General features: G+C 37.3%; 1 protein-coding gene across 4 annotated transcripts in view; it reads right to left on the bottom strand.

Annotated features, from left to right (window-relative positions):
* Positions 1–15,990, bottom strand: part of LOC132139507 (WD repeat and FYVE domain-containing protein 3-like) — a 76,330-nt gene that overhangs the window by 21,143 nt on the left and 39,197 nt on the right. For all 4 annotated transcript variants that reach the window (XM_059547910.1, XM_059547908.1, XM_059547909.1 and 1 more), the window contains 12 exons: positions 15,444–15,556; positions 14,324–14,558; positions 9,669–9,769; positions 5,306–5,524; positions 4,728–4,909; positions 4,332–4,563; positions 4,036–4,196; positions 2,820–2,931; positions 2,483–2,673; positions 1,832–1,984; positions 1,535–1,608; positions 789–950 (listed from right to left, as the gene is read on the bottom strand). In XM_059547910.1, coding sequence (XP_059403893.1) covers positions 789–950; positions 1,535–1,608; positions 1,832–1,984; positions 2,483–2,673; positions 2,820–2,931; positions 4,036–4,196; positions 4,332–4,563; positions 4,728–4,909; positions 5,306–5,524; positions 9,669–9,769; positions 14,324–14,558; positions 15,444–15,556 — 1,935 coding nt within the window. The remainder of the gene's footprint in view (positions 1–788; positions 951–1,534; positions 1,609–1,831; positions 1,985–2,482; positions 2,674–2,819; positions 2,932–4,035; positions 4,197–4,331; positions 4,564–4,727; positions 4,910–5,305; positions 5,525–9,668; positions 9,770–14,323; positions 14,559–15,443; positions 15,557–15,990) is intronic.

Here is a 15,990-nt window from a genome sequence, read left to right as displayed (position 1 = left end):
TATTAAGGTTAACTAATGAGATCTTAATGTACCGTATTTTTCGGACTATAAGTCGCACCTAAGTATAAGTCGCATCAGTCCAAGAATACGTCATGACGAGGAAGAAAACATATATAAGTCGCGCTGGACTATAAGTCGCATTTATTAAGAGCCAAGAACCAAGAGAAAACATAACCGTCAACAGCCGATTCATTCAGATTGATTCATTTCTCTTGGTTCATGTCAATTTAATTTTGATAAATAAGTCGCACCTGACTATAAGTCGCAGGACCAGCCAAACTATGAAAAAAGGTGCGACTTATAGTCCGGAAAAAACGGTAAAGTGATGCCTATTGGTCTATATAGTTCTTGTGCTCTTTAATCTGTGTAAAACTTTTAACTTTATATATTTTTCTGGACACTTTTTAGATATTTTGATATTTTTCTGGCCACTTTTTTTAAAACTACTGATAATTTAAATACCATGGTAATACCGTTTACCGTGATAAAAGCATTAGCAATTAATTGCAACATGAGAATTTGATACCGGCATATCCCTATTTGTGATATTATTTTGTTAATGAAATTTTTTGTAAATTGTAAACTGTGTAAATTGTACATAGTGTTCCTAATTATTCAAATAATTCTCAAAAAAATACAAATAATTAGTCGCCTCTGATTCTAAATAAACTATATTCTGAAATAAAATAAATAAGATAATTTGAAAGAAATCTGTCACTTCTGATTCCAATCCATTTAAATTTGTCTTGGAAAGCATACATTTTAAAAGGGCATTCATCTTTGTTTACCTTAGTAGGTCATATGAGTTGGGGAAGCCCTGCAGCAGGAGACTGAGGACACTGCCGATGGCAGCGATGGTGGGCTGAGACAGAGACTGATCCCTCAGAGTCAGCAGCAGTTTGGGGATCAACTGAAACTCCCGCAACAGTTTGGCATTCTTAGCAGCTTCACTGAGAACAGAAACAATTACACACCGTGTGAGTGACAGCAGGCCCACTCACACCAAGGACGATAACTATGAAGTTCATAACTTAAAGAGAATGGCATTACATTTATAATGTTAACGACACAGAGGAACAATATCGGTGGAATCACTCCAGATGATCTTTTCAGATTTTGAAAGATAAAATCGTTGCCAGCCAATAAGAATACAGCTAACTTTAAAGAGCTTGAACATTTGAAGCAGCGGATGACATACACTGTGTGTACTTATGTTAAACAGCACATAACTGTCTGTTTTTGGATGTTGATATAGTTTTCATTATAGTTTTCATTGTCTTTTTGTGAAAGGGCCTTAAGACATATATCAGATCTCTCCTCTCTTCTTTTCTGTATGATGAAATATCCATGTGATGCATTTGTTCTATAAGTGCTGCTGAGTAACCATCATAGTGCTAATGCTTACTGTACTATAAAACTTATATAAGGCTGAAAGAACCAAAAGAAAGTCCCATTACATTGTAGAAAGGCTAAATCGACTATCCTAAATAAAACAAAGATTCAATAAAGTATGTTTAGAGTATGGATGGATTACCTGGATTCAGTCAGAAGTTCAATGAAGTGCTCGAAGAGAGAGAGGTGCAACTCATAGGGAGCATGAAGCCAAACCTGAAAGTCCAGCAAATAATAATACAAAGTATAATTAAACATTTCAATCATTATATCATGAAAATATGTCTTCTGAAATAAAATGTTTTAGAACTGAAGACAAAACAAAAAAAATATATATATTTTTTAGAGAACTGTTCTCATGCCAGAAACTATTAGAGTTCAATTTTCAGTAAGGTCACTGATGATGTCCATCTGAGGTATTTATATGTGAGCTTCGCACCTCAAAATCACACAGCAGGTCCTGGAAAGCTGTGGTGTTTGGGATGATTGAGGTCTCGTGGCCACTATCGACAGTTCCGACAAGAGAGAAGGTCAAGTGAAGAATATGGCTGTTCAACAGAGGACGTTTCTTCTTCAGCAACATGGCCAACAGCTAGAACAGAAGACACGGAGTTAAAGAAGATCTTTCAGGCAAATGATCTAAAGCTGATGGGAGAAAAGCAACAACAGAAGGTCTATGTGAAGAATGATCTGCTATATATTTGTTAGCCTACTCATTTCAGAATTCGGTGATCAGTTCCATTTAAAACAGGCTGAAACCCAACACTCGGCCATTCATTTTCCTTACACAGTGACAGCACAATCAACATTAGCTCCATGAAACATCGCATTCTCTCTACAGACCCCATTAAAGCAGCAAAGAAATTAAACAATGCACCATCTGTTATGTTCAGACCAGCACATCCCAGCATGCCCCACCCTTACGAACCCCCACTTTATCACAGTTGACTGTCACCGGACACAACAGCCCAGTCTCACTCTTATCATTTAAACTGCCACCTCATTGGCTCATAACATCCTACAGTTACAGATGTAGAGAACAGGACATCCTTCGTTCAAAGTTCACTGAGTAAATGTTATTGCAGCCCACCTGGTATCCTTTGATACGCTCCATCTCCTTGCTAGCTAGCGGGTTGCTCTTCACAACACACACTAACGCTTTTACTGCAGCATAGAGACCCTCCACGTCTGAAGCCATGGCAACCAGGCCCAGGATGGCAGCCGCCCCTCCGATGTACTGGAGGTTGGTGGCCACTGGTTTGGTTACGAAGGCGCGCACACCTACATGAAACAAGACTGCAGCTATAAATACATGTACAATGAGAGAAAGGGCTGGTTTATTGGAAATACTTCATTTAAAAAAAATAAAATGAAAAAAAATCTTCACAGATCTCCATCGTCCTAATGAAAACAGCACAAGCATTCACCCAGGTAACCGATGACCGCGGCTCCAATGGTCCTGGCTGACCCGTTGAGATGGCCTACTGCATTATGCACGAGCTTGACTGGTGTGGCACTTTCATGAGAGGAAACCCCCAGCTGAAAGAGAGAGAAAAAGATCACTCTGTGCAACTTTACAAAAATAATAAACAAAATAATTATTCATGGGTAGGACCACAAGAAACAAATTTCTGCGGATTTGGAACACTCGTCCTTCAAAAGTTCTACACATTCTGCACCTCTTGTATGTTTACTGATATGTAATATTTTGACTAAATAATTATTACTTCTTTCAGCTCTCATAAAGTGTCCAGCACTAGAATTCTGCAGATAATCCTCAAAAATTCCTGAAGATGATATGTGAAAAGCCTGCAAATTTCCACAAAAAAACTCCGCTGATTTTCACATTAGTTGAATGTCCTCATTCAAACAGAATTTGAATCCACATCATTCGCAAAACTATACTGCTTGCCTAAACTTTTATTATTCCCTTTCTATCCTAAAGAATTCTGCCTAATTTTGAGATATTTTAAGAAATGAATACTTTTATTCAGCAAGGACACAAAAGTGTCAGCATATGCATCTGTAATGTTACAAAAGATTTCAATCTTTGAACTTTCTATTCATCAGAGAATCACAAAACATTAAGCAACACAGCTGTTTTCAACATTAATAATATGAAATGTTTTTTTGAGCACCAAATCAGCGTATTAGAATGATTTCTGAAGGATCATGTGACACTGAAGACTGGAGTAATGATGCTAAAAAAACAGCTTTACCATCACAGGAATAAAAGAACCTTTAAAATATTTCAAAATAGAAAGCAGTTATTTTAAACTAATATTTGACAACTTTTCTGGTTTTACTGTATTTTGATCAAATAAATGCAGTATTGCTGAGCATAAACTTCTTTCAAAAACATTTTTACTGACCCCAAACTTTCGAACAGTAGTGGATGTCTGCTTATGGCCTGATAATTTGGTGGTTGCTCAGTTTATTAAATATAATAACTTTTAAATGCCAAAAAATATAATGTAATGCAAAATGGGCATTTTTTTTTTTTTAAATTTTCATTTAATTTGTTAAAAGTCTTTACCACAAATGAATTCATCAATATTTAATAAATATTTAAAATCTTAGCACTGAAATACATTATTATAGCAAAAGAGAGTGAAGAAGCAGGAAAAGGGTTAGGCTGCTTACCTGTTTGGCAATGGCTTTGCTGTCCAGTTTGTTGTAGACCTTTCGTATCTTGGCCACAGTGAGAGCAGATACAGAGTGAGCAAAGAGACTGAAGGAGACCCTCTCTTCAGGGACCAATGCAACAGGACATGGCGGCACAGCTTCAGTCTTTGAGTCTTTGCCTGGTGATAGAAGAGAAAACAGTTTTAAGAGCTGCAACTACAGGAGCAAATGCCTGAATTTTTCTATATAACACACGCAAGAAAAATAGCCATTGATTTACAATAAACATCTGTTTACACACATCAGGTACTCACATGGCAGGTAAACAGCTTGGAAACTGCCTACATAATTGGGTCCCAGCTCATAGATGGCAGCCACACTGGCAGCAGGCAGCACCTCCTCCAGAAAGTGAGTGGGCCCCAGTCGCCAGACCATAGCGGAGAGCTGGCGCTGTGCCGGTGGCGTACCGATGTAGCTGTACACCGTGCTCAACACAGGTGGGTTTGTGGATGCAGAGCCGCCGGGAGCATTGTGAACATAGTGCAGCTACAAAGATAACCACAATGAGAAACAAAAGAGTGTGACTTTATTGGTTTGCAGGACAATAGGGACCTATATTTCTAATATATAGTTTAACGGTAGCCTTGGAAACTGGTGTTTTAGCTGCTAATGAAGTAAGCGGAAGACCACATCACATCAGATCACCACACCTTGACTGTGCTGACCATCTGACCATCGATGTAAAGAGTTGCCATGCTGTTCTTCAGCATTCCCTTGCTCATAACTAACACCAGGTGGTGCCACTGTCCCTCAGTGATGAGGTCAGCGCAGCGGAAGCGAGCACAGCAGGGAAGGATCTCATAGAAGGAGGACTCCTCACTGAAGTCATCCACTGCAAGGGGAAAGGGGAAATGATGTCACGTCACTAACCACAGACAAAGGAACTTTTCCTCTGTATTTCAGAAGGAACAGGCTCTTAAACCCTACATTAAAATAGCTTGGTTGTCTATCCTCAGTTTGACCATGAAACATAAGCATGGTGACTTCACAGGCTAAATTAACTTTTAAGTAGTTTAAAATAATTGTAATTATACAGTTTTTTTTGTGTTCATAAACAACAGAATTTTGAAGGTCTGTAATAGACTTGTTTTTAATTCGAGCTCACTTAATCTGCATACAGAGGATCAAATTGGTTGAAACGATCATCTGATTCACCAACATACCACCATATTTTGCTGACATAAACAGCCAACAAAGATGTAGAACAGGAAGTTGCAGAAACACTTGCCATAGGTCTGAAGCAGCTCTTCCTTAGTGGACACAACGAGAGAGCGGTCTTTAGCAGAGAGCACGATGGCCAGGCACACGTAGTGCTGCTCAGACGAGGTGGCCCTTCGCACCACCGTGAGCAGACGCACAGGGTGGCTTTGGGGTGGTGTGCTGAAACGCTCAACGCAAAACCACGTTGAGTAGCTCAGGCCAGACGGGGGTGGAAAGAAACGCTCACCTGGAGATGAACATGAGGATATTTAAAATTAGGTTTAGAATTTAGAATGACGTGGTTTGGCGCAGCTTATCAGTGAACAGCGGCTCTGTGTAGTTACTGCTGCTCCATGTGAAATCACGCCCGTGTAGAGATTTACCGCTGATTAAAGAACCGGCTTTACTGACTAGATGCGCATTAAATATCGATTTATCGTGCAGCCCTACAATAGTTAACATATAACTACTTTAGTTAACATGAACTAAACATGAAAAATACTTCTACAGAATTTATTAATCTTAGTTCATGTTAATTTCAACATTTTCTAATGCATTACTAAAATCAAGTTGTGCTTGTTAACATTAGTTAATGCACTGTGAATTAACATGAACTAACAATGAATGACTATATTTTCATTAACATTAACAAAGATGAATTAATACTGTAATAAATGTATTGTCCATTGTCTGTTCATGTTAGTTCATATATTAACTAACATTAACTAATGGAACCTTATTGTAAAGTGTTACCGTGTTTCTTATTAGACCGCTAGTGAAATTACTTCTGATTTGCACCTCTTTTTTTCTTTTTCTTTTTTTTTTTCTTCAAGTTACACTACCTTTCAATTGTTTGGCATTAGTTAAGTTTTGTAATGTTTTTAAAGGAAGCATATTTCGATTTTAATATATTTTCAAATATCATTTATTAATGCAATGGCACAGCTGAATTTTCAGCAGCCATTACTGAAGTCTTCGATTAATCGGTTTTGCCGATTAATCGGCACCAATTGTTGATTGTTGGAACTATCGGCAAAAATCCATACTGATAGTTTTTCCGGGTTGCGTCCATTGCTAGAGCGGCTGAGAAGGTCTGCAGTCACGAAAGCGAGAGCGGCTTCTAGAGGCAGAATCACTGATGCCATGTGCTGTTTGTTTTGACATGTGACAAAGAGCAGGACACTTTAGATGCACAGATTTAAAACAGACAATGAAACGGTGTGTATACAGTATACTATAGTACATGTTTTCATAGCATTATAAAGTAGATGCTGCATAAGTAGTTAAAGAACAGATGTATAAGAGGACGCAAACATTAGAACTACCATCTCAAGTGGTTAAAACAGAGTAACCAAAACACACTCAAGTCCGAACTAAATGTTTGATGTTATGATTGTTACCATTTGCATTAGTTTAAATCCATCGAAGTTGCATGTTTAAAGCTAGTGACTTGAGAAAGCACACCTTTTATGTTTATTCAGAGCGCCATGAATTTTTCTATTAAATTACATGATATCCCAGATTATTGTTCATATGTAAAATAACTTCAAGCAAGGCTGGAAGACTGTGTATTGTGCATTTTTCCAGCAAAATGTCTGTCTTTCTGTGGCTATTATAAAAAAAATAAAAAAAATCTGTAAGCTTTATATAGATGACTTTCTCTTTCTGTTTTGCTTTGAACTTCAAACTCTTCGACGTTATTTGGTTCATTCCTATAGTGAACCTTTGTCTGTTTGGTGATTAAATAAACTGTTCAGGACAGCTGCTTGAACTGAACTTGATGTGTCCGTTGTATGTGATACCTGATGGTTTTAGATGTGACGCGGTGCAATGCTTTTTGTCAGGTGTGCTTTTTGTTGTTTTGATTGGACGATCATCAAGTGTTCCAAAATAAAAGCAAATTAAGTGTGAGAGTACATAAAAACATACATATGTAATTTCAATGCTATATGTCCTTTGTGTAGATGTTTAAACATGGCCATTTTTAAGCATGACTGTTTGGATTTGTATGAAGTGATACTTTACAGTTTGTAAGATTCCATTGGTTACATTTACTGGTTAATATAAGCATGCATATATTTAAAAAGCATGGTTCAGTACTTTTTTGTTGTTGTTCTAGTTGAGCACTATTTAGATTTCATTCAGTATTCAGTTTAAAAACTATCAGTTGATTAATCGGTTATCGGCCAGTGTGGTCCAACCTAGCTATCGTTATCGTTAAATTCCACGACCTCTAGACTTCAGTGCCACATGATCAATCTCAAACCATTCTAATATGCTGATTTGCTGCTCAAGAAATATTTACTATTATTATCAATGTTGAAAATGGTTGTGCTGATATTTTATATATAAATATAACATGTAGGACAAGTAGAAAAAGTATCTATATCTAAGTTGATTATTAGCCTGCTCTCTCTCGGAACTGGTTTTTGAGAGACTGAGACGAGCAGCGCGGCTGTTTGATTGGTGAGCGCGCTGTGCTTAATCCATTCATTCATATCTAAAGCATTGCCTTTTAAATATATAAAAATAATAGAATGAGTATGATGTATTATTATATGTGATATTACTCTTGCCAAGCTCTTATTTCTGAGAGATGCATGGAGAGACAACAGCAATGCTGTGTTTAATTTGCACTCTTTTCGCTGATAAAGTTTACATTCATTCACTTTACACTAGTAACTTTAGCGGTCTGTGTATAATATTGCGCTGATCTCCTGGCTCACCTGTTATCTAGCAAACTCTGGACTGTACCAGCTTCAGCCGAGTATTCAGGCAGAATTATTCCTAGTCTGTTATTCATTTTTTAAGCCATTATCCGTGCCATTCGGAATAAGGTATTCGGCTTCAGGCACACCCCTATTTACATATCTTAATTTTACATGCAACATAGATAAGGTCATAGAAAGTAACAGCTACACGCAATATTGTAATCCTAAAATTCACGTCGTACTTGCAAACTCTTTGTACGCATTGTGGTTAATGCATGCTTGAGTAGTCGATTGTTTCCGATAGCGCCGACTAGTGGTTGAAGTAGTCGATCACTCGCCTAGTCTATGCAAGCCCTAGCAATAGTAATCGTGTGCACATTTTAGTTCATTGAGGGAACGAATTAGTAAATCATGCGCACAATTTATTTATTTTTTCTTGCATGTCATGTGCGGGGCTCCGTACAAAAGATCTTAATATTAGTTTTTTAATGTATTTTAAGCATTTATTTTCAGGTTCAAATTTATTATTATTATTATTATTATTATTATACTTGTTTAATGTGATTTGGAGAACATCACTAAATAAATCTCCTTGGGCTTTGCACAATGATCTATTACATCAAGTGTGCATTCTTGAAAATTAAGCCTAAGCTTCTTAGATACAACAAATCCACTTTGGCTTGTACCCTAAACCCAGGAAACCCCTGGAAGAGAGACAGGAACAAAAATACTACTAATACTAGACTGCAGGGGATCTGAATGAACCTCTCTGAGCAAGAAATGATGTCGTCATCCACAAAAATAGGTCAGAGAATATGATGCAGGAGTCTATCTATAAATACTGAAACAATCCATTTGAGAGATAGAGAGAGAGAGAGAGAGAAGAGACAAGGGAGAGGAAATGGGGATGATGAAGGAGAGAAAGAGAGAGAGAGAGAGAGTAAAGTGAAGAAAAACAGGAAGGGAGAAAGATGGAGAGACAGCGAGCCCTGAATCACCTCATTAATACTACACAGGCACTTGTACGCCCACTCAGGGCTGCTGTGAAGCCGGTGGTGCTCCAACAGAAGCAAAGGCACACAAACAATTTTTTGTCAAGCTTTGTCAAGTTTCGGTTTGCTTCCTCTTTTCTCTAGACTCCACTGTCTTTGCAAAAATTCAGTCACAGCGCTGTGCTCCTGTTCCCTCTACCTCTCGCCTGTCACGAGCCAAGATGCATCCGAAATTCTGTCATGCCTTTACCATCCCATGTTTGGAAACTCAAACTCACTCAAAAACTCAATAGCAATTTTCTGTTAAAACCATAAAAAATATATTTTAGTTTTATTAAACAGCTTTTTGTAACACTTGATTCTGATTGGTCAATTGCATAAAAACTGCTTTGAATTGTATATTTCACCATTGTCCATGGCAACATACAAGCACTATTTTTGTCTCTTTTTAGCCCTTTTTTATATCCTCTGAGATCTCCGTCACCAAGACAAGGTTTATTGTGTGATAATGACTTGCTTGCTGTATATTATGGATGAATAACTGCAGCAATATTCATAAATTTAATGTACTTTTTTCATGTACTTCAATGTACTTTACCTTAATAAAGATTTACACAGAGCGGAAAGCTGCTGGCTGTTGTTATGCAAAACGTGGGGGCTGGGGAAGAGTGTGTTTGTGATCACTTACCATTTCCCATGCCGCTGACCACCGCCCCGTCACTGACTCCAGATGTGTTGGCATTACTGAATGGTGCATTGTGAGGGGCCAAACTGGGCAAAAACAAACATCTGGAGAGAGAAAACAAATATAAAAAACGAATTTCAATTTATCAGAAATCCCAGTGGGTCAGATATTTCACACATTTTATTCTTGTCTCTCAGTAACCGTCATAAAATATGGGAATATTTCAAAGTGGTGGCTTAAAGAGGAGATGTGGATTTTTATTTGTGGGTGTCACGCCCTGGGGGAACAATGACAGAGTGTACATCACACTAACAATACAAGCATCCACCCAAAAACAGTGAAAGATCAACACCTCCCACCAGCCAAGGAAGTCTGTGAAGAAGGGTTCAATTTGGGGACAAATCTGTTCACAAAAGTGAGCTACATCTGACAAAACCTACCTATGTATGTATACATACATACATACATATACATACATATACATATATTTATATACATACATACATACATATACATACATACACATATACATACATACACACATATATATATATATATATATATACATACATACAACCCGAATTCCGGAAAAGTTGGGACGTTTTTTTAAATTTTAATAAAATGAAACTAAAGGAATTTCAAATCACATGAGCCAATATTTTATTCACAATAGAACATAGATAACGTAGCAAATGTTTAAACTAGGGATGCACCGAAATGAAAATTCTTGGCCGAAACCGAAAACCGAAAAAGAGAAAACCAAGGCCGAAAACCGAAACCGAAACACCGAAAGAAATTATCCCAATTATTAGTACCATTGCATTTATTGCTATGACCGTGTACTAACTTTACTAAAATTAAAACATTGCAATTGCATAAATTAATATTAAAGTTTCAAAGATAATTACAATTACATAAATTATAAAAAAACAAAAATGCATAATTACAAATTATGCAAATATTTATTAAGCACATTGCAACAATGCACAGTATAAAATAAAATTCAAACTAAAATTTAATCCCACTCATCTGTATATTAAATAATAATGTACAGGCCTACTGGCCTGCAGAAAGGTTTTAAAATTAACTGTTCTCTCATAAAAAGTGCATTTAGGTGAAGAGCATTTGAAATTTTTCTCTGTAGTACTAGAAAGTGCATTACTTCTCCAGTAGGCAAGACTGTTATCACTTCTGGGGATGGGGACTTCAGACAGATAACCATCTAGCTGTTGAGCAGTTGAGCTTGTCATCTGCCTGACATTTGAGAAATATTTGAGAGAGTGTATTTAAATAGGGCCAGGGCATAAATAAACATTTTTATCAAATTAAAGCAGAAATCTAGCAAAAAATCTAGCAGAAATATGGCTACAATCTGATATTATGCATGTATATGTATATGTGTGTGTATTATATATGCAGAGACGAGTCTTTTTTTTTTTTGCGCTCTGATCTCAGTCTCCTGCGCTTGGCGCTTCTCCGCATCCAGCGCGGCCTGGAGCATTTCTCGTGTGCTCTGCCATATTTCCGCGTCCAAGTAATGGTCTTTATAACGCGGATCAAGCACATTCGCGATGAAGTGCGGAGGATCCGAAAAGATCTCAGTGAGACGTGTGCTAACAGACTCTATAAGACTGTACTTTTCTTTGTTTTCACTTCGTGGTCCGTCTCAATCTCTTTGTTAGGAGACGCTTTAGTGCTGCGAATAAAGGAATAAGAATAGAGAGAATGTTCTCTATTAAGACCCACTGGTGTGAAGTGAATGACGCGGGGAGCTCGTGGTCTGCGCTGTGCAGGTCGCGGTTTCTGTTTGCGTCATCATAACATTTCGGCCGTGTTGTTTCGGTAATAAAAGTGTTTCGGCCGAAAACCGAAAATGCACTTTTTGGCCATTTTCGGCCGAAAATTTTCGGTGGCCGAATATTCGGTGCATCCCTAGTTTAAACTGAGAAATTTTACACTTTTATCCACTTAATTAGCTCATTTAAAATTTAATGCCTGCTACAGGTCTCAAAAAAGTTGGCCCGGATCAACAAATGGCTAAAAAAGCAAGCAGTTTTGAAAAGATTCAGCTGGGAGAACATCTAGTGATTAATTAAGTTAATTGATATCAGGTCTGTAACATGATTAGCTATAAAAGCTTTGTCTTAGAGAAGCAGAGTCTCTCAGAAGTAAAGATGGGCAGATGCTCTCCAATCTGTGAAAGACTGCGTAAAAAAATTGTGGAAAACTTTAAAAACAATGTTCCTCAACGTCAAATTGCAAAGGCTTTGCAAATCTCATCATCTACAGTGCATAACATCATCAAAAGATTCAGAGAAACTGGAGAAATCTCTGTGCGTAAGGGACAAGGCAGGAGACCTTTATTGGATGCCCGTGGTCTTCGGGCTCTCAGACGACACTGCATCACTCATCGGCATGATTGTGTCAATGACATTACTAAATGGGCCCAGGAATACTTTCAGAAACCACTGTCGGTAAACACAATCCGCCGTGCCATCAGCAGATGCCAACTAAAGCTCTATCATGCAAAAAGGAAGCCATATGTGAACATGGTCCAGAAGCGCCGTCGTGTCCTGTGGGCCAAGGCTCATTTAAAATGGACTATTTCAAAGTGGAATAGTGTTTTATGGTCAGACGAGTCCAAATTTGACATTCTTGTTGGAAATCACGGACGCCGTGTCCTCCGGGCTAAAGAGGAGGGAGACCTTCCAGCATGTTATCAGCGTTCAGTTCAAAAGCCAGCATCTCTGATGGTATGGGGGTGCATAAGTGCATACGGTATGGGCAGCTTGCATGTTTTGGAAGGCTCTGTGAATGCTGAAAGGTATATAAAGGTTTTAGAGCAACATATGCTTCCCTCCAAACAACGTCTATTTCAGGGAAGGCCTTGTTTATTTCAGCAGGACAATGCAAAACCACATACTGCAGCTATAACAACAGCATGGCTTTGTCGTAGAAGAGTCCGGGTGCTAACCTGGCCTGCCTGCAGTCCAGATCTTTCACCTATAGAGAACATTTGGCGCATCATTAAACGAAAAATACGTCAAAGACGACCACGAACTCTTCAGCAGCTGGAAATCTATATAAGGCAAGAATGGGACCAAATTCCAACAGCAAAACTCCAGCAACTCATAGCCTCAATGCCCAGACGTCTTCAAACTGTTTTGAAAAGAAAAGGAGATGCTACACCATGGTAAACATGCCCCGTCCCAATTATTTTGAGACCTGTAGCAGAAATCAAAACTGAAATGAGCTCATTTTGTGCATAAAATTGTAAACTTTCTCAGTTTAAACATTTGCTATGTTATCTATGGTCTATTGTGAATAAAATATTGGCTCATGTGATTTGAAAGTCTTTTAGTTTTCATTTTATTAAAATTTAAAAAACGTCCCAACTTTTCCGGAATTCGGGTTGTACATACATATATATATATATATGTATATATATATATATATATATATATATATATACATATATATATATATATATATATATATGTATATATATATATATATATATATATATATATATATACACACACACATACATATACATATATATACACATACATACATACACACATACATATATATATATATATATATATATATATATATATATATATATAAAAATCTTCTTTTATTTTTTTTAGAATTAGCATATATATATAATTATATATGATGTATATTGATCATTATAAAAATCTTAAGATAAAACCAATAGAAGTCTATGTATATGTGTGTGGGGGTTAATGTCCACCTACTCCCTGTGTACTCCCTTATAACCCAAAAAGCTTTAAGCCCAGCTGTGGCAGCACCATTAAGCTGGTCTGCACGCCCAATACAGAACGTGTTTACATGAATTTTTCATGAAGGCAGATGGGAAGTGTGCTCTGTGTGTGTGCGTTTGTCAGCTTTCGCAAGATGAAATGTGGGCCAGTACAAGTGATTTTCACATCTTCAATTATTCTAAGCTGCATGTTCTATTCAGATGTAGGAGGAAGTGTTTAAAGACAGAGGAGGATTCTGGCTGAGACACATAAAAGATACATCATTTGGATCGTCTGTGTAGTTGATGCAGGTTTACTGGGAATTTGTGGCATTTAAGTCTGTAGAACTGCTGTATAATTGCTCAAGCAATAGAAAGGCCACTGGGAGGCTAACAAAATTCAATCTGTGCACAACTGAGATTACTTGAAGCATTGTTGTGTGCGCAAAAACTGAACCGTTGACCCATTTCATACACATAAATCTCCCATTTAAGCAGCTAATAATTTGGAAACAAGACAAATGATGATCACTGTGCTTTCATAATTAATGAAAAAGACGAAAATATTAAAGATCTGTTATTTTCAGTTTAGCATGTACCCTGATGGGATTATGTTAAACAGAAACAGATGGAGACTCTTTGAACTGCGATATATTCAGAGACGTAAGCGTATTTCAAGCCTATGTTTCTGTGAGCTTTAAACTGGGTCAGGCCTTTTTAAAGCACAACACCAAATACATTTTTGATTGACGCATATAAATATATATTCCATATATAATATAAATTGAAGCCAATAAATCTCTGATGTCTAAACAGATGTCTGCTTACAAACAGTGACTGTGCAAACAAATCTTGATCTTCAAAAAGCTAGACTAGTGCTGAGTCTTACCCGAATCCCTCTAATGACGTGTCAAACTCCACGAAGGCGGGCGTGACGGAGGATCCATGGAGACGGATGTCATGGGGCGTCGTCATGGACACCAGGCACTTGACTCGGGTGAGGGGTACAGTGCTGCCCTCAGCCGATCGCACCAGACTTCGACTGATCCGGTACTGGCTGTTGTCCTCATTAATTGTGAACACGCTATCCGGCCCAAAACCCTCCATGGACAAAGTCATGCTGTCTGGATGTGGAAAAAGACCAATGTACAGTCAAGCTGGTCCCATAAACTCTACTGCTCTCTTAGTATTACACTATTACATCAAGAAATACTTGACAGTTATTACTGTTAGCATAAGATCATTTTTACTTCACTTTTACTGCAATATTAGGTACTTTCCAGGAATATCTGATAGACTTTTATCTAACAACAATACCATTTATGTATAAATGTAATTGATTGTGTCCATTTAATCTTAATCTTTATTTATTTAATATTACTATGACATTGTTCTATTTTATTATAGTTTTTGTATTATAAAATTTGCAAAAAAACATATATAGGCTTGTGGGTGTTGAATTTTGCTAATCTGACACTATACAATTTCCCGTCCAATAAAATCCTTTCATTCGGCTTACATCAGAGGTCTCTTAAACAACCTCATTCTGAGGAAATCTGTTGTGGATATAACCAATAAAAATATCTGTTTGTACTGGACCCTGGAATGACTGCACAATTCCACTGAGGCTTTCTACTAAGCAAGCAAGAAACCTTTAAATTAGCAAGTTCAAAAAGGACTCGCTGGATGGATATGGTGGAACTTGGAGAACAGGAATTTGACTGGTAATTAGGGAAGCTGGGAACACATCTCCAGCAAAACCCTGTTTAACTGAACGTCTCTCTGCTGGCAGAGCCGTAGAGAGCGAAAGGAGAATGTTTTGTTTGATTCTGATGGTGATTGATGGCATTTCACCAAAGACCATAGTCAGTGAAGCCTGAAGTAATGTCCCTCCTTTCACTGGGCCACAGAGACAAGACCACATAACACTGACACAGACTGTTTAGGGGATGGTACAAAAGCACAGTGACAGCTCTAGCAGTCTTTATGCATTCTTTTTTTCTCCTTACTGCGCATTTCAGCTTCATAGCTGAGGGAGCTCGGCTTGTGGACCCGATACTGCTTCAGGAGCTTTTTGTCCCAGGCACCGCAATTCAGAGGATTCCCAAGTCGCAAAAATTCCCTGGAAAATACATCAAATCATGTTACAGAGACAGCAATAACCCACACAATGAGCAATTGTTTGCTCCTCAAGCATAATCACAACACATTAATAAATCTAGACGACTGTAAAAGACAAAAATAAACGTTAAATGTAATTAATAAAATAAATAATATAATAATTGTAATGATTGCAATAATAATAATAATAATTATGATTATGTTTTATTTAAATAAAAATATACATTATTATTATAAATAATAATAAAATAATAATAATAATAATAATAAGAATATATTAATTACTGAAATAAATTTGATGAGGATTATATCTATTTGTGGAAGGATTTTTCCAGAATGGACTGTTGCACGACATTTAAACCATAAAAATCTGATTTTGATTCCACTAATGAGCTGAAGTGAATTGCTGTTTTTTTTTTCTCCCTTCATTTTGTA

This window comes from Carassius carassius, chromosome 4 (assembly GCF_963082965.1).
Source record: "Carassius carassius chromosome 4, fCarCar2.1, whole genome shotgun sequence".
Lineage (NCBI taxonomy): Eukaryota > Metazoa > Chordata > Actinopteri > Cypriniformes > Cyprinidae > Carassius > Carassius carassius.
The sequence above is the reverse complement of the archived record's forward strand: the minus strand, read 5'-3'. Positions and strand labels throughout refer to the sequence as shown.